At 39.7% G+C, this 21,244-nt stretch overlaps 3 protein-coding genes across 4 annotated transcripts; 1 reads left to right on the top strand and 2 right to left on the bottom strand.

Moving 5' to 3' along the window:
* Window positions 1–243: 243 nt before the first annotated feature.
* nop2 (NOP2 nucleolar protein homolog (yeast)) lies at window positions 244–7,039 on the bottom strand. Its single transcript, XM_058648650.1, has 16 exons — window positions 6,907–7,039; window positions 5,744–5,878; window positions 5,598–5,643; window positions 5,463–5,527; window positions 4,790–5,139; window positions 4,402–4,633; window positions 4,103–4,302; window positions 3,891–3,980; window positions 3,633–3,720; window positions 2,729–2,869; window positions 2,279–2,418; window positions 2,090–2,179; window positions 1,872–1,994; window positions 1,672–1,769; window positions 1,441–1,577; window positions 244–938 (listed from the first exon to the last, which is right to left on the bottom strand). The coding sequence occupies exons 2-16, from the start codon at window positions 5,847–5,849 to the stop codon at window positions 505–507; spliced, it is 2,340 nt and encodes a 779-aa protein (XP_058504633.1). The 5' UTR covers window positions 5,850–5,878; window positions 6,907–7,039; the 3' UTR covers window positions 244–504.
* A 954-nt stretch (window positions 7,040–7,993) lies between these two features.
* On the top strand, window positions 7,994–10,993 carry emg1 (EMG1 N1-specific pseudouridine methyltransferase). Its single transcript, XM_058647242.1, has 5 exons — window positions 7,994–8,175; window positions 8,364–8,465; window positions 9,997–10,138; window positions 10,276–10,481; window positions 10,595–10,993. Exons 1-5 carry the CDS (start codon window positions 8,026–8,028, stop codon window positions 10,706–10,708), a joined length of 714 nt encoding a protein of 237 aa, XP_058503225.1. The 5' UTR covers window positions 7,994–8,025; the 3' UTR covers window positions 10,709–10,993.
* A 274-nt stretch (window positions 10,994–11,267) lies between these two features.
* On the bottom strand, window positions 11,268–21,239 carry kel (Kell metallo-endopeptidase (Kell blood group)). Of its 2 annotated transcripts, none has more exons than XM_058647238.1 (18): window positions 20,692–21,239; window positions 16,595–16,847; window positions 16,230–16,496; window positions 16,015–16,136; window positions 15,150–15,308; window positions 14,519–14,590; window positions 14,247–14,435; window positions 14,001–14,161; window positions 13,789–13,906; window positions 13,583–13,678; window positions 13,396–13,494; window positions 13,238–13,309; window positions 12,486–12,592; window positions 12,325–12,414; window positions 12,175–12,242; window positions 11,899–12,059; window positions 11,707–11,796; window positions 11,268–11,630 (listed from the first exon to the last, which is right to left on the bottom strand). In XM_058647238.1, the coding sequence occupies exons 1-18, from the start codon at window positions 20,725–20,727 to the stop codon at window positions 11,484–11,486; spliced, it is 2,307 nt and encodes a 768-aa protein (XP_058503221.1). In that variant the 5' UTR covers window positions 20,728–21,239; the 3' UTR covers window positions 11,268–11,483. The 2 variants fall into 2 exon arrangements, with proteins under 2 accessions (XP_058503221.1, XP_058503220.1); XM_058647237.1 differs by lacking the exon at window positions 20,692–21,239 and adding an exon at window positions 16,997–19,033.
* Between the last annotated feature and the right edge of the window lie 5 nt (window positions 21,240–21,244).

The following is a 21,244-nucleotide window of genomic DNA, read 5'->3' as shown; positions in this document are numbered from 1 at the left end:
CTCTCTTGTGTAGTATTGTAACAGTGCGAGTTAATGACAGGGGAAAAGACAATACTAGAGTTTTTAACTGTAGCACATATTGAAGTAGGAATATGCTGGTGTGGTGTTAAGGTGTTTTAAGAGGTCATTAGAATTGTTTCCCTTCTGTAACGTATCCATGGCCCCGGAAAAAAAGAGCGAGGAACCACAATTTAGATGAACCTAACAGACAAGTAAAACACATGCTGATAAACAATCATAAAATGATGAGAAAAATAGGTTAAAATTTATTATGTCTCACAGATTTCTGGAAGTTGTCCCACTCTGCGATTTAATCAAGAAACACAATTAATACAAATAAAAAAAGGACTAAACTTGAATGAGCACAACATTGACCAGACCAATCCATCTGTACATGTTTCATACTGTGCAGACAAGGCAACAGAGCACAGGGAAGTAAATCTGTAATGGAGCTCTACAAATCTCTTACATTACCTGGTGCATGTTAACATACTGTGTACAATGTCACACTGTTTTGTCGAGTTTTTCCAACATATTCTTCAGTTTTTTGAATTTATTCTTTCCCATTCTGTTCTTTTTCTCGCTGCCTGGTTTCACTTTTATGGCCTGCTTTTTCTTCTCTCCTTGTTTGTTAGCCTTTTTTGCTGTGGGATCGTCCGTTGTCTTCTCCTTGGGCTTCTTAGCCTCTGGCCCTTTCACAGTGTCTCTATCCAGCTTGGCGACCTTTGCTTTCTTTGGTCCAGCAGGCGAGGCATTTTTGCGCTTTGACTCGAGGTTTACTTTTTTCTTGCCGGCTGTTCCATTGGCTTGGGCTTTTTCCTTTGAGTCACCTGCTTGACTGGGGACAGTCTTGTTGGTCTTGTCACCTTTGGATGGTTTGGCCTGAGGAGGTTCTGTAACTGCGATCAACTCAGGAGCCTCTGAAGTATCTTCTTCTTCTAAATTAGTAACAGAAATATTATGTTAGTCAACAAGATACAGCAATTCAATTCTTACTTAAAGCTGCAGTGTGTAACTTTTAAATATAAACAAATGTATGTTAGATTTAAAACACTGTCAACAGTTCAAACAATGCTGATTAAACCCGTCATCCCGTCACAGTTAATTTGTTATTTTGATTACATTTTTTTGTCAAGACACTGCACTAGTAAAGCGAAGCGGTTGCAAACAGGTTGGAGTATGACTGAAAACACAGAACCACCCAAGAAAAGAGAAATCTGGTATACACGCAAATGCTCCCTCAGTCAGATCTGATAGTACTGTTTGACAGAGCCCATTTTCAGATGAAGGACCCAGTATACAAATAATGTTACATCATTTCTGTTCATCATGTCTAAACGCAGGTAGAATAATAACATCACCAACAACCAAAACCACAAAATGTTCAGTATTGCAGCATTAATGAATAAAGCTGTTTTATAGTCATTTAACATGTGTTACCTTTCCCTGATGAAGCTGTTGGGATTACATTAGAGAACTTCTTCAGTTTGGCCACAAAAAATCCATCCATATTGTGGGAATGAGGATAAAATCTCCGGGAGAGTCGCAGAGAAGGGTGGAATCTGCGTTCTTTGAACCTACAAGAATGAAAAAAGAAATGTAGGCTTGACGATCAAAGTATTTGCAATCAAATACTTGATGAGAAAAACACAAAATGGTTATCTTATTTACCTGGTGAAACCTTCTTTGCCAAAGTCATGTCCGGTGGGAACTAATTTGACGTTCCTTTTCTTTAACGCATAGTCCACCACCCATTCATTCTCCTCCACCTAGTGGAATATTTAATGATCTTTATCCAAGCCTTTCTCCAACATAATCTACACCACACTCAGATAAATGCAGTGCACATGGTAGAAAACCTATTTACTTACCATGATAGAACATGTACAGTAGACCAGATATCCTCCTGTGGGTGACTCAGCATTGACGGAGTCAATAGCAGACAGAATCAGCTCCTTCTGCAGGTGAGCAGAGCGCATTATGTCTGCCTCGTCCTATCAAGAAGCAGAAGGATCACAGGAACACAGCATTAAACATGATCTGACACTGAAACTTATCTACATGGGTGTATGTGTAAAGAGTGCTTTACCTTGCTTGTCTTCACCGCTGGATCTTTAGCGATAACACCTGTGCCTGAGCATGGAGCATCGAGCAGTACTCTGTCAAATCCGCCCATTACCTGTGTGCAATGTTTGCAACAAGAAAGCAAACTATAAAACTCTGAAGAACATGTTAACACCAGAGATCATGTTTTTGTGGACGGAGGTGTGGATGGTACCTTCGGGAACTGCCTGCCATCGTAGTTACAGATCACAGTGTTGGTGACGCCGAGACGATGGATGTTTCCAACCACACTCTTCAGTCTTTCAGCGTTAGCATCATTCGCCACAATTATCCCGGTGTTTCTCATCAGCTGCGCTAAAGGTAGAACATTCACATTTATCTTTAAGCAGACTGTCGTTGCATTTCACTCCTTTGATTTTCAATGCATTATTTCAGTAAATTTTAAAGCAAAAGTTATTTAAAGCTTATCAGATAAGTGAAAATGGAATATTTAAAGTATTTGACTGTTGGTCGAAAATAAAGAACGCCGTTTGGTTCCAATAATCTCACATATTCTTGACAATTTTTTAAAAACTCAAAAAAATATTTTTCAATTATCAAGAAAATCAGATGTTTGAAAAACCTCATGGTTATAGTATTTGTTCATAATTCAAATGACACTTACCAATATAAGTGGTTTTGCCTCCTGGAGCTGAGCTCATGTCCAACACCAACTCTCCCTCCTGTGGAGAAAGTGCCATGACGGGCAGGAAACTGGACGCGCCCTGCAGCATGTACTGACCAGCGAGATACTCTGGAGTCGCACCTGTTTACATATGACAAAGATTACACTTTAATCTTTTGAGGCTACAATTGGTCTGAGATATTCTCCAATAACACTACCAAGAAGAGCCTCGCTCACACAACAAGAGTTGTAGCCTGATTATTTGCTTCCAATGAGTTTTGGCAAGTCACAGCTAATGATTGTGACATATTCAACGGCACGGCTCGCTAAGACCCACTGACCCCCCTGTGCTGTGTTGCTGACCACAATCAAATTTGATCCGACAATGACTTAAACCATCAGAGCCAATCAGAGAGCAGGGAGCCGGTGAAGACTACTGAAATCCAAGGGAGACGGTAAAACAGACACAACAGTGATGGCACTACTATAGTAAAAGTTAATCCGTCCACTGGTGAACCAGGTAACTAAATTAAGCCTGGCTTTGATCATTCCCCATGTCATTTCCATGGGTTTTTTCTTTTTATACACAGTCTTTGACTGGAAAATAAACAGGAACACAACAGTGGTTAATCAGAGAAAACACATCACATGTCACTTCTTACATATGTTTTCATAACCAGACATATCCGTGACAAGACACATCAGATGGCGACTCCTCCTTGTGTAATATGGTGTAATGCAGGAGACAGGACTGACCCAAACAAAGGCCACAGGTTTTCACCAGACATATCTTTATAAAAAGTAATATATGTGGGATGGACAATGATCCTCTGACTCTGAACGTTGTGTAGTCGTGTGAACTTTGCTTCGGTCTTATCTTTGACGTGGATGTAGTGAAACTTACCTACAGGTACTGAAGAGTCATAGATCACCAAACCCACTTTAGACCATTTCCCCAGTGGATCAAGGTTCACTCCTCTGTTGATCAGAGCCTTAACAAGAAAAAAAACACAGACCAACATGTTCAGTGTGTGAGGCAGCTTTTATCAGTATTTGACAAGAACCAAATGACTCAATGAGGAATTCTGCCAAAATGTTATCTGGTAGTTTTTGCATTAATCAAGCACATTGTTCAATTTGTGAGATGTAAGGCATCACTAACCTGTGCAAGATCCCGCCTCCTCGTCTTCAGTGTGTTGGTACGAATTGTGACAGGTCTCTGAATTTCATTGGCCTCGAGGAAATCAACCAGCTGTTGGTGAGAAATTAAGAAAAAAGATTATATGAAGCTGTTATTATGCATTTAAAATGTCATTTTAAATCTATCAAGTTTTGTTCTGTACCACAGGAGAATGAGAAAACACACACACTCACCTCTGATAGAGGGAAGAGGTCTATTAATTTCTCAATGAGGAAGTTGTTGTAGCTGTAATAGGTGCTGAGATCTTTCTTCAGGAGAGTGATGTACTCTTTTCTGTCTTTCCCCACCTCCCTTTTTGTGGAGAAATTACAGAGGACATCGACGTTGTCCTTTATCCTTTGATAAATTGTCTTCAGGTCTACAGCCAGGACACCTTAAAAATGCAGAAGAGAAGAAATAAATGACAGAATATTTTTTGTAAATATGCTTCAACACATAATATATTATTGGAATAATATATTAAATGGCTCACCCTCTTTCTCACTCTCTTCCGCCCCAGGCAGCCTAAATATATCCATTTCATCAATGTTGGCTTGTACTGTGTCTTCCTCATCCATGTCACCGTCAGATTTCTTTTTCTCTTGATCATCATCGTCGTCGTCGTCGTCATCTTCCTCATCGTCGTCATCATCATCATCACTCTCAAGACCCATGCTTTTTTTCAGCTTCTTGTCTTTCTTTGCTGCACGCTCAATAGGAAGGAGCTGAATATGAAATAAAAAACAAGGAAAGTAGTTATTCAATAATTATATAAAACATATATATTTACCACATTCAATCCCTTAAACATTTACAAAATGTGCAGTTTTATCCAGTAAAAATATTTCTTTGTTAAACAATCTGTTGGTAGTTTCACATACTTCTTCTCCATCACTTTCTTCATCTTCTGCGGCTTCTTCTCCACTGCCGTCCTCAAGTGTGCCGTAATCATCGACCATTTCTTCATCATCGTCATCATCATCCTCATCGCCCTCATCCTCCTCCTCTTCGTCTTCATCCTCCTCCTCTTCCTCCACTTGTTTAATTTCTGATTTTTTTACAACCTTCTTTTCCAGGTCTTTGCCTCCTTTCTTCTTTGGCTGTTCCTCCACGTCTTCCTCCTCATCATCTTCCTCCCAGTGTTCATCACTGTCATCCTCACTTTCAGCTTCACCAACTTTGAGGTTCTTCTTTGCAGGTTTCAACCATTTACTGTTCTCATCAGTGAATCCTTGAGCAAGAGAGAAATGATAAAAAAATACAGTAAATTACTTTTTTTCATTTTTATCATTTCTGACATAAATTTCTTTACCAGTTGCTGTATTATTTTATTAAGTCCACATCATCATCATATCTGCACTGCATTACACTCTGAATAATGCAGATACTCTGACACCTACAGAAATTATTTCATCCACACCTCATTTATAAAATCATTAGTGTTTTGGGCAACAGTTAAAGCAAACACTGAGGAACTCTGGGTTTATTTACACACAAGAAAATGTTGATGCTGCAAAACATCACCACCACATTAACAGACAATGACGTGTTTACCTTTCTTGGGCTTTTTCTCTGCAATATTTGGAGGTGTTTTCACATTCTGGACTCTCTTTGCAGCTCTGAAAACAAAACAATATGAATAAGCTACTTGCAAACAAGCGTGATGTGCATATTCAGTCAATATTTTACCTTTTCCTGGATCTGCTTGACATACGTTTTGGTCCAGTTTCCTCTTCTAACAGAAAAAAACAGACCATGTTAGTGACCAAGCCTAGATTGTGTTTTGTTTACATTTCCACAGTGAAAACATGATGGGGAAAGGAAACCATAGTCACCATCAGATATAAACTTGGACAACTCAGTCTCTGCTCCCTTCTGTTTCTTGGATTTTTTTCCAGGCCCTCTTTTCACATGGCTGGTGGGATCCAACTTCCGACCCATGACTCCAAGGTGAGCTACACACAAGTAACCTGAAATACAGAAGATGGCAATCTATTGAAGTTTATCATTCGAATAATTGTTCAGTCAGCATTCATTTCTAGGGCTGCAGCGATTAATCGATTATTAATCATTTGTTCATCTTCCACCGCTTTATTCTCCACATGAGACTTGCGGGGGTGCTGGTGCCAATCCCAGCTGACATAGGGCAAGATCCATTATTAATTGATTACTAAACTAATTGTCAACAATTTAGATAATCAATGAATCAGTTTGTGTTTGTTAGCTTCTAAAATGTGAATATTTTTTGGTTTCTTTGCTTCATATATATATATAAAAAAAATCAATAAAATTGAATGGTTTTGATTTGTGGACAAAACTGGCAAACATCACTGTTGTGTCAGCATGTTACCCGTCTACCTCACTTCTCTTTAGAGCCCAGATCCACCTGCCATCAAATATTTTCACACTTCAAACACCTTGAAAAATCCCCTGATCTGAACTTCAATTACTTAAATTAATTTCCAAGTTCTGCAAATAAATGCATCAAAATACAAAAGGCACTGAAAAATCTGCTTGATGTTGGCCTTAAAAATAGGCCCCTCTCTTTATTAGGATTATTACTTTTAACTTACTGTATTTACTTTAACCATGACTATCTTTTAGTTTTAAACATTTAAACATTTTTAGCCTGCATTGAAAACCTATTTCTCATGTTGCAAAATGGGTTATTATTGCTTATTATTACCAATTTGTCTGCCTTGTACATAATGTGTACACGTTTTTGGGTCGTTTAAACTCAGGACATGGCTGTTGACAGACAAACATGTTATTAAACGATCTCAGTGACGGTCATTTCCAAACCGAACGTGGTTGTTCACTGAACACATGATGTTTAATTTAAGCAGCAATGAGAAGGTGACGTTATTACAAGATAAGGAGCTTTTACACAAGTTGAGCGCACGCAGCGTCGATAAATAAAAGCTACGCAGATCACGTTCATTAATTCACATGAGTGTTCGCCTCACTGAATCTCAGCGACAAACGTTCACATACTCACCGACTGCTCTGTGACTTTATGTTCCAACTTCTAGCGAAAATGTGGAAGATCAAAATGTTCACACGTGAATCTTCCAACAGCACGTTGTAGAGGAACATCCGGCGCACACTGATGACGCTGTCATGGTGGTGACCTGTGCACGCGCGCACACACACCATTAGCTAGAGTTTTTTGCAGTTCAATTCTGTGGCTGTGTACTGTGTATACGTACATATTAACAGACATCAGTGAAATAATCTGAGTATTATATAAAAAAAAGTGTGACTAAAATCTACGTTTATTTGATTGAAACAAACCCATACATAGATGTAATACACAACTTCAACGTACGTCCAATTATTGACTGCAGTCAAATAATCTGACACTGGTTTCTTCGGGGTCAAACTATCTGACGCTGAATTTTAATGCCCTCTCTACAAAGGCTTTTACGGTAAAAAAAAATAAACAACCTGCGAACCAATCTAGCTGATTTGTAAAGATATCAACATTCGGTTTTCAAAATAAAAGACCAAGACCACTGTGCCCGTTTGAAAGCACATAATATTTGAGGGGAAAAAATAATTTAAATTCTCCATTCTGACTGACATTCAAGACCGACTGACTACTACTACTAGCAAACTGAAAACCAAACATGTTTACTGTAAAGTTTTAGAGATATTTAAATTTAAACATCCCACATTTGCACCTTTTTAATCGAAACCAATTCTCAATTTGAGATGTAATACAATCAAAGCTTTCCATAAATTCTGGACAAGACACAGTTGTGTTCAGGACATCTATGACATCTATTTATTTTGAAAAACGGATGTAGATATCCTTACAAATCAGCTTGATTCTTTGGTTCGCAGGCTTTTACCGTAACAGCCTTTGTAAGGAGGGCGTTGAATTTCAGCGTCAAACAGTTTGACCACAGATGAACGAGTGTCACATACGTTAACCCTAGTTTCCAGAATTAGAGATAGATGACTATTTTTCAACAACACTTTATTTCTGTTTTCAAAATAGCAACAATGATAAGCAAACTAAAAACATAAAAACGTTTATGCGTTTACTATCCACTCGTGAACGCGCACGTATGCTCTGACGCACACCGCCTGCGACAGTCTCGTAGAAAGCAACATGGCGGAACCAGTTGAGAACAAGCGTGGCTTCGAACATTTGGATGAATATGAACCTAAACCTGTGAAATACATGCGCGGCCTACACGCGCGCATGGCAGAGAGGAGACTGGTGGTTATTCTGGAGGGAGCCTCGTTAGAGACGGTCAAGGTAAAGGTTTCACTGTGTTGTTGTCATAACTACTGGAACCAATGACGCCATACGTACAAAAACACCATATATTCTATATACGGAAGTACTTTTAAAGTCAACTTCAAACATGTGTCTCTATAAACACATTGGTATTGATTTATGTGTGTGGAATCAAGTGAACTGATTGATTTGTTTTGTTTTTCCAGGTTGGAAAAACCTTTGAGCTGTTAAACTGTGATCAGCACAAAAATATGATCGTCAAAAGTGGAAGAAATCCAGGACACATAAGACCAGACATCACACATCAGGTACTCACTTATGTGTTGCTTTTTGTCAATGCAACTTTTTTTAGAATCCATTTTTTAACTTATTTATTTAAATGTGTTTTATTGGTTGCTTAAAAAGGGAAAGGTGAGAGTTTTTCTTATTATTTTGAAGGGGGAAAACCTCTCTATATCACAAAGTCAGGTTTTGAGCTATAATCTCAACTTTGTGGGGGTCTCTAATAACTGACATCAAAATAAAATAACACACAAACAGTCCACTACTTGGTAAATTATATCATGAAGACTGCAACAATTATTTAAATGACATATGAAATGAGACAGTATGACAGTTCACACCCATGCACCATATAATGCCCCCATAACCCCCCACAGATGGACAATTTTACTACCTTCATGGGAGCTCAAACACTCTTTATAGGAGCTCAGCTCCCACGTAGCCCCAACCCAGCACAAAGTCTTGGATCGTTACCCCACATTTCACGATCTGTGATTTGTATCAGCAGATTCTTGCTCACACAGCCCTGAAGAGTGTCAGTCTGATACTTGTCAAAATGACTAATCTAATATGAGAAAAAGCAAAAATGTAAGTCTGTTGCATTCTGTAAACAAAACATAATCATGCAAATGCTTCCCTAAACACAGGAAATAAAGATGCTACTGTTGTCATAGTAACCATGTCAGCTGTGTGGATATTTTTTAAGATAAAAGAAGGAAAAAGCAGAACAGTATAGTGTACTATTTTGAAGTAATTTAGAGACAATATTTCTATTACACAGTTTTGCCACTAGAGGGCTTAATGTTTCAACTGTGAAATCTCCCATTCATGTTACAGCGTCTCAAGCTCAGCCATATAATTATATTTATATGGCTGTGTGACTATATTATCACACTCACACACACGGTGAGCAATGTATAGTTAATTGTATTTATTATTCTCATCTTGAAACTGTTAATAATCAAGTTCACCATTACAGTATGATATTGTATTATGGGTTTTATCAGCTTTAATTATATTGGTACAAAATTGGTATGCACTGGTGAATTAAAGTCATAAGATTAGTAATTACTGATTTGTAAACTCATCTATAAAGCATAACAGCCTTTAGTTGAACAAACTTCCAAAAATGTAGGTAAAATATTTTATACAGGTTATTAATATAATATGTATATCTTAGTATAAATATTCATACAGGCAAACTAACTATATCATTTGTTTTTGGTCCATAAAAGGTCAGAAAATGTTTTAATAATTTCTTTGTTAAATGGAGGGAAAAAAAACAGAAAATGTTCAAAAAGCTCAAAATATCAGGGAGCTTTTTTGAATTATAAAAAATACACTTATAAATTAGGATTAGTTTAGTAATCAAATGATCGATTCATCGTTGCAGCCCCACAGTGATGTATGTTGTATCAGTGTGTTACTGCACACTCACTTGTGTAGCATTATTTGTTTGTGTGCGGTAGATGAAGTGGATACTTCTTTCCTTTTTGGCTCCTACTAATAACACATTTCCTGAATAATAATGATAGTGATATTATTTGCCTTGTGCAGTGTCTGCTGATGTTGATGGACAGTCCACTGAATCGTGCAGGCCTGCTGCAGGTTTACATCCACACGGAGAAAAACGCCTTAATCGAGATCAACCCACAGACCCGTATACCAAGGACCTTCCCCCGCTTCTGTGGCCTTATGGGTAAAATACCACCTCAGTTGTGTCTTTATTGTGTATAAAGCACATATTTTGATATGTAGGCAATCGGTCTTAGACATTTGTGTCATAGTTTCTCACCCGTTTTGTTGCTTACTTTCCTCTTTTTGTCGTCATCTCAGTTCAGCTGCTGCACAAGCTGAGTGTCAGAGCTGCTGATGGTCCACAGAAGCTTCTGAGGATGATTAAAAACCCGGTGTCCGACCACCTGCCTCCCGGATGCCCTCGCATCAGCACCTCCTTCTCTTCAGGAGAGGCTGTCTGTCCCCGGACTGTAGTGCCAGAAGGACCAGCTGCAGTGGTGATTGGAGCATTTGCACATGGAGCGGTGAGAAACAGCGTTTACATTTTACATGGCGGCTGATTCACGGCATTTTTTTTTTTAAATGCAGTGTTGGTGACTGATCTTTTCTGGGGGGTTTTTTTGGTTTGTTTTTTTAGGTGAATGTGGACTACACAGAAAAGACGGTGTCAATCAGTAACTACCCGCTCTCTGCGGCGCTTACCTGTGCCAAGATGTGCTCTGCCTTTGAGGAGGTGTGGGGTGTCCTGTGACCAGATGAATGGACTTGTGTTGGGACCACATGGACACTTTTTCAGTGGACTCGTCGTGGATATGATGGAGAAAGATTGCGTCACATGTCTGTTTTTCCGTGGACTATATGGACGAGCGTAGACATGTATTTGGCTCAGTGTATATGAGCCACCATGTGGACTATACGTTCATTTTCTTACCAAATTTTCCCTTTCCATGTTTTTGTACCATAACCAAATGTTGCAACCAATTCCTGAAGCTATGGATTGTAATACACTTCCATTAAAACATTTACCACTTGATAATTTGTGATGTAAGAATATGATATATTATATCATATATATTATACCGTGGGGGAAAAAAAGGATTCCCCGACTTAATCTGAGCATAAAATAAAGAAAAATAGTGAAATGTCTTTCACTGGTAACAACTGAACAAAGCAACGTGATTACAAATACATTTGATTTACTGGTTTCACAAGCAGACACAACAGTAATCTGTTCCTTACACACTGATGCAATTCTGTACAGAAATCTCAAAAATCCTTTTTAATCATTATTTACATTAATACTAAACAGCTTGTGCAATGGACAAAACATGCAAACACATCTTTAAAACAATCAAGGCTTATACAGAAGAATGTCAGTGGTTCTGTGTTTGTACAACCAGTAGATAAACTTTCATCCTTTCAACAGTTCACCAACATCCGCTGTGAGCTTGGCTTATTTATACAGCAACACATGGATGTCAGTATTTTGTCAGACAATTCTAACTAACAAAAAGCAGAAAGTCTCTTCAGCATGTTTGTAAGAAAGGTTGCTGGGTTTTACTGGGACACCGGAGGCTTGTAGGACACAGGTGAGATGTGGCACAAATGACTGTGACCAAGAAGGAGGGCTCCAAGGGCATGAACTCATGGTAGAGGTCAATGTCACAATTAACCTGGGGGAAGGTTAGATTAAAAGATGAGGGGGGTGAAAGGAAGCAAGAATTAAAAAAAAAAAAAAAAAAAAATTACCTGAGAAAAAGAAGAGAGGAACAGGCGAGTGTGTGAGAAACCCAAGATGAACGTGTCCCTCGGACGTGTCTGTAGACTCTGGTGATAAGCCTAAATGGACCAGAATGGACAAAATATGAATTTGTGAGCTTATTGTTGTTGACACACACACACACACACACACACACACACAGACTGAAGCTGGTTTCTCACCTGCAGTGCTATCTGCAGTGCAGAATACTGCACCCACACCTCCTGCCGCTCCTCTACAGAGAGAGACAACACTCCACCTCTTCTCACATTTTCTGTCACTGTGAGATAGTGAGTCCACACGCATTCCCCCACAGCATGCACCGTCTCACTCTGAGAGTAAACTACAACACATACACACACATACACACACACACATGTCACAGCGCAGGCAACAGTATATCAATGTGTATATTTCAGAAACACTGCAATCAGACAACAAACGTGAGCTTCTCTTACTGTCGGGCAAAAGCAAGTGGAGAATATCTTTGGCGATAAGGAAACCCACTACACCATAGTTCATCGCCCTGTTTGTCAAAGAAATTGATCAATATAAATAAAATAATATTAATATTAATATAGTGCTTTTAAAACCGGCCATTTCTTTACCTGGGATAGGTTGGATGGAAGACAGGCGGGATAAACATTCCCATGGGAAAGAGGAGCTTGTTACCCAGGAGAAGGGGAGTGACAGACAGACTGGAAGAGATGAGCAAACATTAAACAAATGATTGGAAATTGTTGTCTATTTTATTTTAACCAGCACTCACCTATTAACCGGTGTGGTTTGCTCACTCAAGACTTTTCTGCGTCTCTTTTGCCACAAGGACAGCAGCTGGACGTAGTTGGAGAAGAAGCTGTGAGAGCTCACTGACGCCTGCAAACACACGAGTTAAGTCAACGTCATTCACGTCGCAGTTGAAGGCCAAATACTTGGTGTGTCTCATGTAAATCTAAAAGAATAGTGACCATGTCTGTATGTTGATAAATAAGATATTAAAGGGAGACTTCAGGCTCTTTGAAGTATGGTTGTATACTTTGACACACTGACTTCCGTATCATGTCTCTGAGTGCAGCACTGCTTTCATGCCAGCAGGGATTTAAAGAAAAACACATGTAGCCCCTTGGCAGAAGGCTCACCTAATAAAACGTCTGTGATATCTTAAAATATGTTTGCTGCTTCATCTCATTGTTAAACCTTTCCACCTGGAAACTGAACTTTGGAAACCTGTAATTCTCCCACACTAGGGAAACTACTTCTTTTTTTTTTTAATGGAGGCAGCATTCATTGCTGATTTTCTGTGTACGTTGGTGCGAGTAGAGTACAGTTAACAGGTTTAAGTTTCCAGCCTGAAAAGGTGGTGTCCAGGCGTTGGTGGCATGCTCAGCAAAGTCAGTGTTGATCACCTTGTGCAACCATACCTCAGAAAACCTCAACTATCTCTTTAATGTACACAGCTGTATTGCATTCAGTGTAATATCTTCAAAACCAAATCTGTTGTTACGTCATAATGTCGTGTACCGTAGAAAAAAGCAGATCAAGCTCGGCTTCACTAGAGATCTCATGCGTGGTCCTTGGAATTAAAGACTGAACCTGGACAGCGGACAAATGATATCATGAATGTTTCATGACACAGTTCAAAGTACATGAACAATATCAATTCTTGCTTTATGCGTTACCTTTTCCATAACAGTCTGGAGAGACGTCTGATTCGTCCACTTAAGTTTGTGTAATTGAGACTTGAAGGTGGACATGATATTATGAATAATCTCCTCAGCCTGTTGAACAATAAAACTCCAGATTAAACTGTTTCTCAGCATCACTTCTGCATTCATCATGTTCTAAATCCCCACATTCTCTCCTCACCTCTTTGTGTGATGTCCTCTCACTGAGAAGGTGTGTAAGGACCGAGTCAAACCCTCTCTCTGTCTCCAACACACAGCGTTTCCAGCGAGGAGCTACCTGGTGAGTCGGTCCACAAAGAAGACATGAAGACATGACTTAGACAAAACGGTTCGTAAACATATGGTTTATGTTTACTGTGTTATGGTTCATTGTGTTGACTGACTCACCCCATCACTTTTATCCACAACCTCGGATAAAGTTGCTGCAGTTTCAGAGAATCTGGAGTCCAATGCAGGCATCAGGGTGTTCAGCAGATTCAGGACCATATAGGTTTGAAGGGGACCACTGTGTGGAATCAAATGAGTCAGCAAAGGGGTCAAAAAGAACCTTGACAACAAAGTAAAGGTTCTTTTGCATGTTTGAGCTCCCTGTTACCTACGTGTTGCTCAGCTCGTGCTTGTTCTGCCATTTTCCAATGATGCTGGACATGTGCACTATGTAAGGTAGGTTGTGCACAAGGATGTGATCATTTTCTTCTAGGGGCAGTGGTTGGAAAATAGCCTGTAGACAACCCAACCAATCAATGGCAGGCGCCTGGATCTGTGGGAGCATTGACATAAAAAGAAATCAGTTAATTAAGTGGATTCAGACATAGTAGAGTTTCCCAGCCTTTCGCCTCTTGTACCTGTAGCTCCCTGATGGACATACGCTGATACAGCTGGCCTTGAGAAAGACGATGCTGCAGAGGCGTAGCAGCCACGGCGAGCTCAGAGGACAGAGACATGAATGTGCCCACATGCATAATGCTGCTGCTGGGAGGAGCACCCAGTAAAGCCAGGTACCGCTGACACAATGCCAAGAAGGGACGCAGTGTCTGGATTGAAAATAAGACATGGGATAAATGAACGTTGCCTTCATCAAAAGATTTTAGTAGTCAGTGAGAGCTTGGACATTAACCTCAGATTTAGCTCGAGACTTCTGCGTCTCGTTGTTCCATTCAATCGGGATCAACAGGTCCGGCTGATCAATCTATTGACAAAGAGGAGACTTTAGTACAGACTTTGGGGCGACATGTAAGAAATGTATCACATTAAATCTACAATTGTGCAGTTTGTGTTTAGTTTCAGGGTTTTGAACAGCTATGCAACCACCTGCCATCCACCCAATAACACAGCTCGGAGTGCTTCAACACACAGGACACTTACTTGAACACAGCAAGCTGCAGCTATGGGCACGAAATGCTGAACATTCCCAAACCTAAAAAGCCCCACTACCCCTCTCAAAAACGTCTCAACCAGGGGAGAAGAACAGACAGACAGACACACTTTCACTCTCAATCTCCACCGGTTGCTGACACACTGAAATGAACCAAATAGTTATGTATACATAAGTATAAACTTTGGCAACCGTGCTGTACAATGTGGGACTGCAGTAACCATTTTAAATTCTGAGGGATGTATACTGTATATATACATCGTACATATACAGTATCTACTTTAAATAATGACACAAAGCCTTCTCTGCTGTGGCAGCATTCCTCCCTAACACACATTATTAGTACTTACAATTAGTCCTAATGCATACTGGCCTGTATGTATTGCTTGGTCTTTCCATGGGCAGCGTCTTTTGGGTCTTTCCCCACATGGACGTTGAAGAATGGAAAGGTGGCGTAGTCTCTCATCAGCGTGCTCAGTGTGGAGTTAAAATCAGTCCTATTCCACGGGCCTGATACTGCCCAACCCCCCAGCTGCACACACACACACACACACACACACAGTTGTTACTCCCTGTATTTGTACACACAGATAGATTTGTTTTGCAGTTTTAAGACATACACATCTTTATCACATATTTTCCTGACATGACTAGTGTTGGTGTAAGATATTCCTGGAAGAGCAATAAGTTACTTATTAAATATGACTTTTTAGTCGAAAAGTAATTAAATTACTTTATGTATTTCTTGCATCGAAAGTAAAAAGTTTTCTTGTTATATTCCAATATAACTTTTGTAAATACAATCAAACATTGAAGGACATAAACCAATTGCAATCTAGTAAAGCATTAAAAAAATAATTTTATAACTGCTTTGTAGTTTCTTATACTACTCATTAAGGGGTAATAATATTGCAATAATATTATTTCTAAGTATAGCAAACTGCCCAACACTGGACCTGACATTAGACATAAAATAAAAGAATTATAAAACAAAGTGAAACGAGTGATATAAAAGTGATCCATGCTCCACTAATCAAGACTTTAAATACATAATAAACACAAACACTTGACCAATACTAGAATAAATGTATATGGCAAGAAATATTTTTTTTAATTATTATTCTTATTTGTCACAATTTTTCACTGACTGTTGGATGAAAATGATATATATATATATCATTCAAGAAGATTCAACAAGCTTTGATATAGTATGGTTGTATAGTATATGAAAGTCGTACTTTCTGGATGAGTGTGAGGAATGGCTTCACACCCGCAGTCTCTATAGAGCTTGTGTCCAAACAGGAATGGTAGAATGTTCTGGTCTTCTGCACAGCTGAACTATTATTGATATCACGGGATTCTGTGAAAACACAGTTCATATCATAAACACACCCTTTATTGACCTGCAGTACTGCTCAGAGTGGTGTAGGTTAGAGGTCATTATTTCTCTTACCCAGAATCTCCCTCAGATACTGCAGCAGCTCCATTTCCCTGTCCAGTATTTTTTCCTCTCTCACTTCTCTGTTTTCTCTCTCTGTGGTCCCATCCCAGTTCCATGGAGATCCGGGAATGTCCGTCACCATTCTTCTCCCCCTGCTCTCTGGTGTGAAGGTGTCAGATCCACATGTGAACAAGAAGTAGTCGCATGGCTTCGTGAAGGGGTCAGCGGACGCGGACAGACGGGCCGAGGCCTGCTGACAGGCTGGGGAAACACATGTCACTACGGGAAAGAGTGACACAAGTTAGACAAAATGTTTCTTAAGTTCTTCATTTTACTTGATTACTGGGCTACATCATCATCTCTCTGTGGAGACTTACCAGGGCCTGTCTGATTTTTGCTTTGAGGATTCCGAGAGATAATGTAAATGCATCCTACCAAGGCAGCACACAAGGAGAAGCCCAGCAAGAGGAGAAGCAGCTTTCGATGTTTTATCCACAGTGGTTTTGCTTGGTGCTGGTGTGTCTCACGCTCAATCTGTGTTTGTTGCTCAGTGTCAGCCAGTAACAGAGGAGGAGGCTTCAGCCTCTTCCCAAGTTCTGGCTGGAATGGTGGTTGGATTGACAGCTGAGGCTGGAAGAGAGCAAGTGTTAAAACAATATAATATACCACATGGTATTCACATTTGACTATTTTTATGGTAGAAATTGAATATTTTAAAACAAATATACTTGAAACTACATTCATATTTGTTGTTTGCAGTCGTGCACTGTTGCGGTTACCTCCATCTCTCCTGACACGAAACAAATCACTTCCAAATATGCAGAGCAGGTGACACAAGATCTAAACATACAACCTACTGAGAAACTCTGAGAGCTGTGTGAAGCGGATGGCCTTAATCAAAATGTAGCCACTCCAGTAGTTGCAATCTAAGAAAAACCAAGAAGGAAAGCAAGAAGAGGAAGCACGTGAATTGGAAACTGAGAAAAGGAAGCATGTCAAGGCGGAGCTAAGGATAAAATGGTGGAAAGAGGGGCAGCAAGGCAGATTAAGCAGGCAGGAGTCTAACTGTTTGACAAAGAGGTGGCAACGGAAAAGGCTTATAGTGAGGTTTATGAGAGGCTGGACACTAAAGAAGGAGAGAAGGACTTGTATGGATTGGCTAGACACAGAGACAGAGCTGGAAAGAATGTGCAGAGATGGTAATGAGTGTGCTAAGAAAATCTGTATTTTGAGGAGCTGATGAATGAGGAAAATGGGAGTGAGAGAGAGGGGAGGACAGATTGGGGGGAGATAATGGATTAGTAAGGAGGAAGTGAGGGCAGCTATGAAGAGGTCCAGATGACATACCTGTGGAAATATGGAGATGTCTTGGAGAGACAGCAGTGGACATTTGGAGCAGATTGTTTAACAAAATACAACACAACTTGTTGAAGCTTGGTTAAGGAAAGAAGTGAAGCTCAGCGAGCAGCAGTATGGGTTCATGCCAAGAAAGAGCACCAAAGATGAGATGTTTGCTCTGAGAGGGTTGATGGAGAAGTGTAGAGAAGGTCCGGGTGACTAGCACTGTATCTTTGTGAATCTAGATGACGTACTGTATGAGTTAGACAGTGGTGAGGTGTGCAGTTGGAGTAATGGGTGGATTCAAGTTGAAGGTGGGACTACATCTGGGGTCAGCTCTGTGCCGCTTGACAGAAGAAGAATATAAAAGACAATGTTAAACACTTCCATAGAGGTAATAATAGGTTATTATGTAAAATTAAAGAAGATCAACAAAATAAACTAGCAGAAATTAGAGTCAAACTCTCTTATTTGTGTAAGGTTTAGGTAATACAAATTTAAAAACAGAATAAAAGTAAGACGTGGAAAAACATAGTGCTTTAACCACTTGTTGAGGACGTGTTTAACATTGTAAGAGAAATAAATGCAGTTTACCTCCATTCAGACCATTGCTAGCCCCAATGCTGTGTTAGTTGTTGAAAGAAAGTAAGGAAGTAACGTTAAATGAATGACATTTACCACTTTTCTGCAAATAAATGTAAAATTACATCAACAAAATAAACTAGCAGAAATTAGAGAAACATAATACATAATAATAAAGAGGGGATAGAATAGAATAAATAAAAGAAATTAAATTAAACCAAATCCTAAAAACTAGATACAACAACGGTGCCAAAATGTTTGCAAAATGTCTTTTATATTCTTCTGACAGATGAAGTCAGACAGGACTATGTTGTTTGCAGATTATACTGTATTGTCATCTGTAGTGAATGTGGAGGACAGATGGAAGAGATCCTGGAGAGGTGGAGGTGTGTACTGGAGAGGAGAGGAATGAAGCTTAGACGGAGCAAGTCAGACTCAATAAAAGTGGAACAGGTGGTATGGTGAAGATGCAAGGAGTAGAGAGTAGAGAAAGTGGATGAGTTTAAACCATCCAAAGCAATGGACAGTGCACAAGAGAGGTGAAGAAGAGATTGTGATGCAGGAGGCAGAGCTGAAGATGCTGAGATTTTCGTTGGGTGTGACCAGGATGGACAGGATTAGAAATGAGCACTTTCAAGGGACACCTCAGGTTGATCAGTTTAGGAATAACATAAGAGAGGCAAAGTTGAGATGGTTTGGTCACGTGCAGAGGAGAGATAGTGATTATATTGGACAAAGGATGTTGAAGGTGGAGCTGCCAGGCAAGAAGAAAATACAAAGACCACAGAATGAAGGAGGACATGAGGACAGTTAGTGTAACAGAAGAGGACACAAGGGAGAGGACACAGAGCCCAACAGGGAGAAGCCCAAAGAAGACATTTTACTAGTTGCAACCCTAAACAATGTTCACCACTAACTCCTCTTCACAAGTTGCATGATGTCTATGAGCATTTTATGAAAAACAGTTTGTGTTACTGAGTGTTTTTCCTCTTCCTCCTAACCTATTAATCATCTGGTAACACCTTTCCTAATTATGATATAATTGATAAACCGCACAAAGGTGCAGAGTGAACCCACAACCATTTCAGAAGAGTTAAAGTTCCAGTGTGGTGAGACTGCAAGGACTCCTCTGCTCACCCCTCCCAGTCCCATGTGCGTCAGTGGCCTTCACACACCAGAGACGATGTTGTTTTCTTTGTATGAAATGCACACTGTGGCTTGTTTCCATATGGCCTGCTGTAAAATGGATCTTGCCTAAAGTTAGTAACGCTTCCTCTAAAGCATTAAAATCCAAATGTTTTTTGTTTTTTTACTAATGGCTAATAGATTACATTTATATATAATAATGTTTCCTACATGTTACACAATGGACCTTTAACAATGACTTCAACATTCTAAAGTATGCACAGTCATTCTTACTCATCCTTACTCCTGATAGGTTAAGTAAAACCACACCAGGTCCTGACACTTCATAAGGTGTCCTGTGTACGTAATAAAGTGGTTGGTGAGTGTATATTCACACAAAGGACTGATAGACTACATCACAGTGGTGACAGAGGGCCCATTTCCATACTTTATCACATAGAGGTGCATCTTATCAACAGAGAACAGGTGTCTAATCCAACACTGAGCTGTGATAGTGTATACATACTGTTATGATTCATATCACAGTCTTTTAACAGACCTCAACCGGACCACTGCTGACAGAGCAACAATAACAATAGAGTAAATTACAAATGTGGATCCTGTCCAATCCCTTGTTATCAATCTCTCACATACAGCAATGAGTTACTCTGTGTAACTGTTGAAAGAGATATACAGTACATCATGTCAGAAAAAGTGTTTCATTATCATTAAAAATCCAGCCATAGTTTACATGAAAAAGGTCAGCTGACACATGACATGTGATACTTGACTCAGCAACTTTTATTCCTGTATTTAGTTAGTGAGGTTATCAGGATCCATCATTAGAGACTGCACTGCAGCAGCTATTTTTACCGTGGTTCATGAAAACACAACTGTCTTCATATCATGCAATGAACAAAAATAAGAAACACAATCTCTCTCACACACACACTTCCGGTGTTTCCGGTGTTTCAGACAGACGTCACAGTCATAAGATATATTTAATAAAACCCATAAGATAAAATATATTGTTTCAACAGCACCTTGAAATGTATTCGACTATTAGGACACACACTTTGAGGACACGTTTTTCAAGAAGTGCACACGCTGCTGTGCAAATATTAGTGATAATTTGAGAAATGTACCAAAGCATTTAAGGAAAAACAACTATAATATGAGCAGCATGTTTATGCTACTTTGTAAACATTTACTGGAAAATGCTGATTAACACAAGCTCCTTTTATTTGCCCTTTGGCTTCCAGCATTATTCAGCAGTGCAGACCTCACTCAGTAACCCCACATTTGAAAACCTCATAACTGGAGTTATATGGCTTCACTCCAGTTTCCAGCAACTAAAACCCACATCAGCCTCGTTACCATGTGAACATGGCAAACACAGCTTCATAACAAAATAGCAACCATAGCTTACCTCAAGCTCTATTGGAGTTTCACTCATTCTTAGCATATGGATGTCCTGCTCTGGGTTTCTTCTGTCTTTTAAATGCGATGTCTCTCACGTGCACCCCCTCCTGCTGTCCCTCTGTCAAACAGCTGTCATCTCAGGCCTCTATCTCTTTCTATCACTCTCTCCTCATCCCACACTGATAAAAATAAGTCTGCAAGCAACATGTGACCCTGAGAAGCAAAGGCTATGGTCTCATTTCCCTCACAATCATGCGGATGTTTTGTGGTTTGTGAAGAAAACCAACATGAAGATTTGTATTTTGAGTTTTTGCAAAGGCTTGGGAACAGAAAGCAGGAAGTCGTGAGTCAAGGCCGGCACGTTGCTTTTGCCTACACATTGTCATAATTGCATTGAATGAAGGCAAGCACTTCTTCCTGGAAAGTAAACACACCTTAGAAGCAGACGCACACATGGACGCTGTCGTCATTATCAGCGCAACACATGGCTGGTCGCAACTGATAGAGCAGTTATTACGTTCTGATGCTCGCGTTAAGAGGCAGCACATCGAGAATCTGGG

Source organism: Solea solea, chromosome 13, assembly GCF_958295425.1.
Source record: "Solea solea chromosome 13, fSolSol10.1, whole genome shotgun sequence".
Taxonomy (NCBI): Eukaryota; Metazoa; Chordata; class Actinopteri; order Pleuronectiformes; family Soleidae; genus Solea; species Solea solea.
The sequence above is the reverse complement of the archived record's forward strand: the minus strand, read 5'-3'. Positions and strand labels throughout refer to the sequence as shown.

Bases quoted from the DNA above. Each gene is read 5' to 3' on its own strand.
- emg1 (XM_058647242.1), top strand. From the start codon at position 8,026: ATGGCGGAACCAGTTGAGAACAAGCGTGGCTTCGAACATTTGGATGAA. The intron at 8,176-8,363 runs GTAAAGGTTTCA...TTGTTTTTCCAG, and splicing joins CCTCGTTAGAGACGGTCAAG to GTTGGAAAAACCTTTGAGCT. The intron at 10,482-10,594 runs GTGAGAAACAGC...TTGTTTTTTTAG, and splicing joins GAGCATTTGCACATGGAGCG to GTGAATGTGGACTACACAGA.
- kel (XM_058647237.1), bottom strand. From the start codon at position 17,065: ATGTTTAGATCTTGTGTCACCTGCTCTGCATATTTGGAAGTGATTTGT. The intron at 14,436-14,518 runs GTTAATGTCCAA...TTTTCAATCCAG, and splicing joins AGTCTCGAGCTAAATCTGAG to ACACTGCGTCCCTTCTTGGC. The intron at 11,797-11,898 runs GTGAGAAACCAG...TGGTCCATTTAG, and splicing joins CACTGCAGATAGCACTGCAG to GCTTATCACCAGAGTCTACA.
- nop2 (XM_058648650.1), bottom strand. From the start codon at position 5,849: ATGGGTCGGAAGTTGGATCCCACCAGCCATGTGAAAAGAGGGCCTGGA. The intron at 5,528-5,597 runs GTAAAATATTGA...TTTTGTTTTCAG, and splicing joins TCAAGCAGATCCAGGAAAAG to AGCTGCAAAGAGAGTCCAGA. The intron at 2,870-3,632 runs GTAAGTTTCACT...ATATGTAAACAG, and splicing joins TGACTCTTCAGTACCTGTAG to GTGCGACTCCAGAGTATCTC.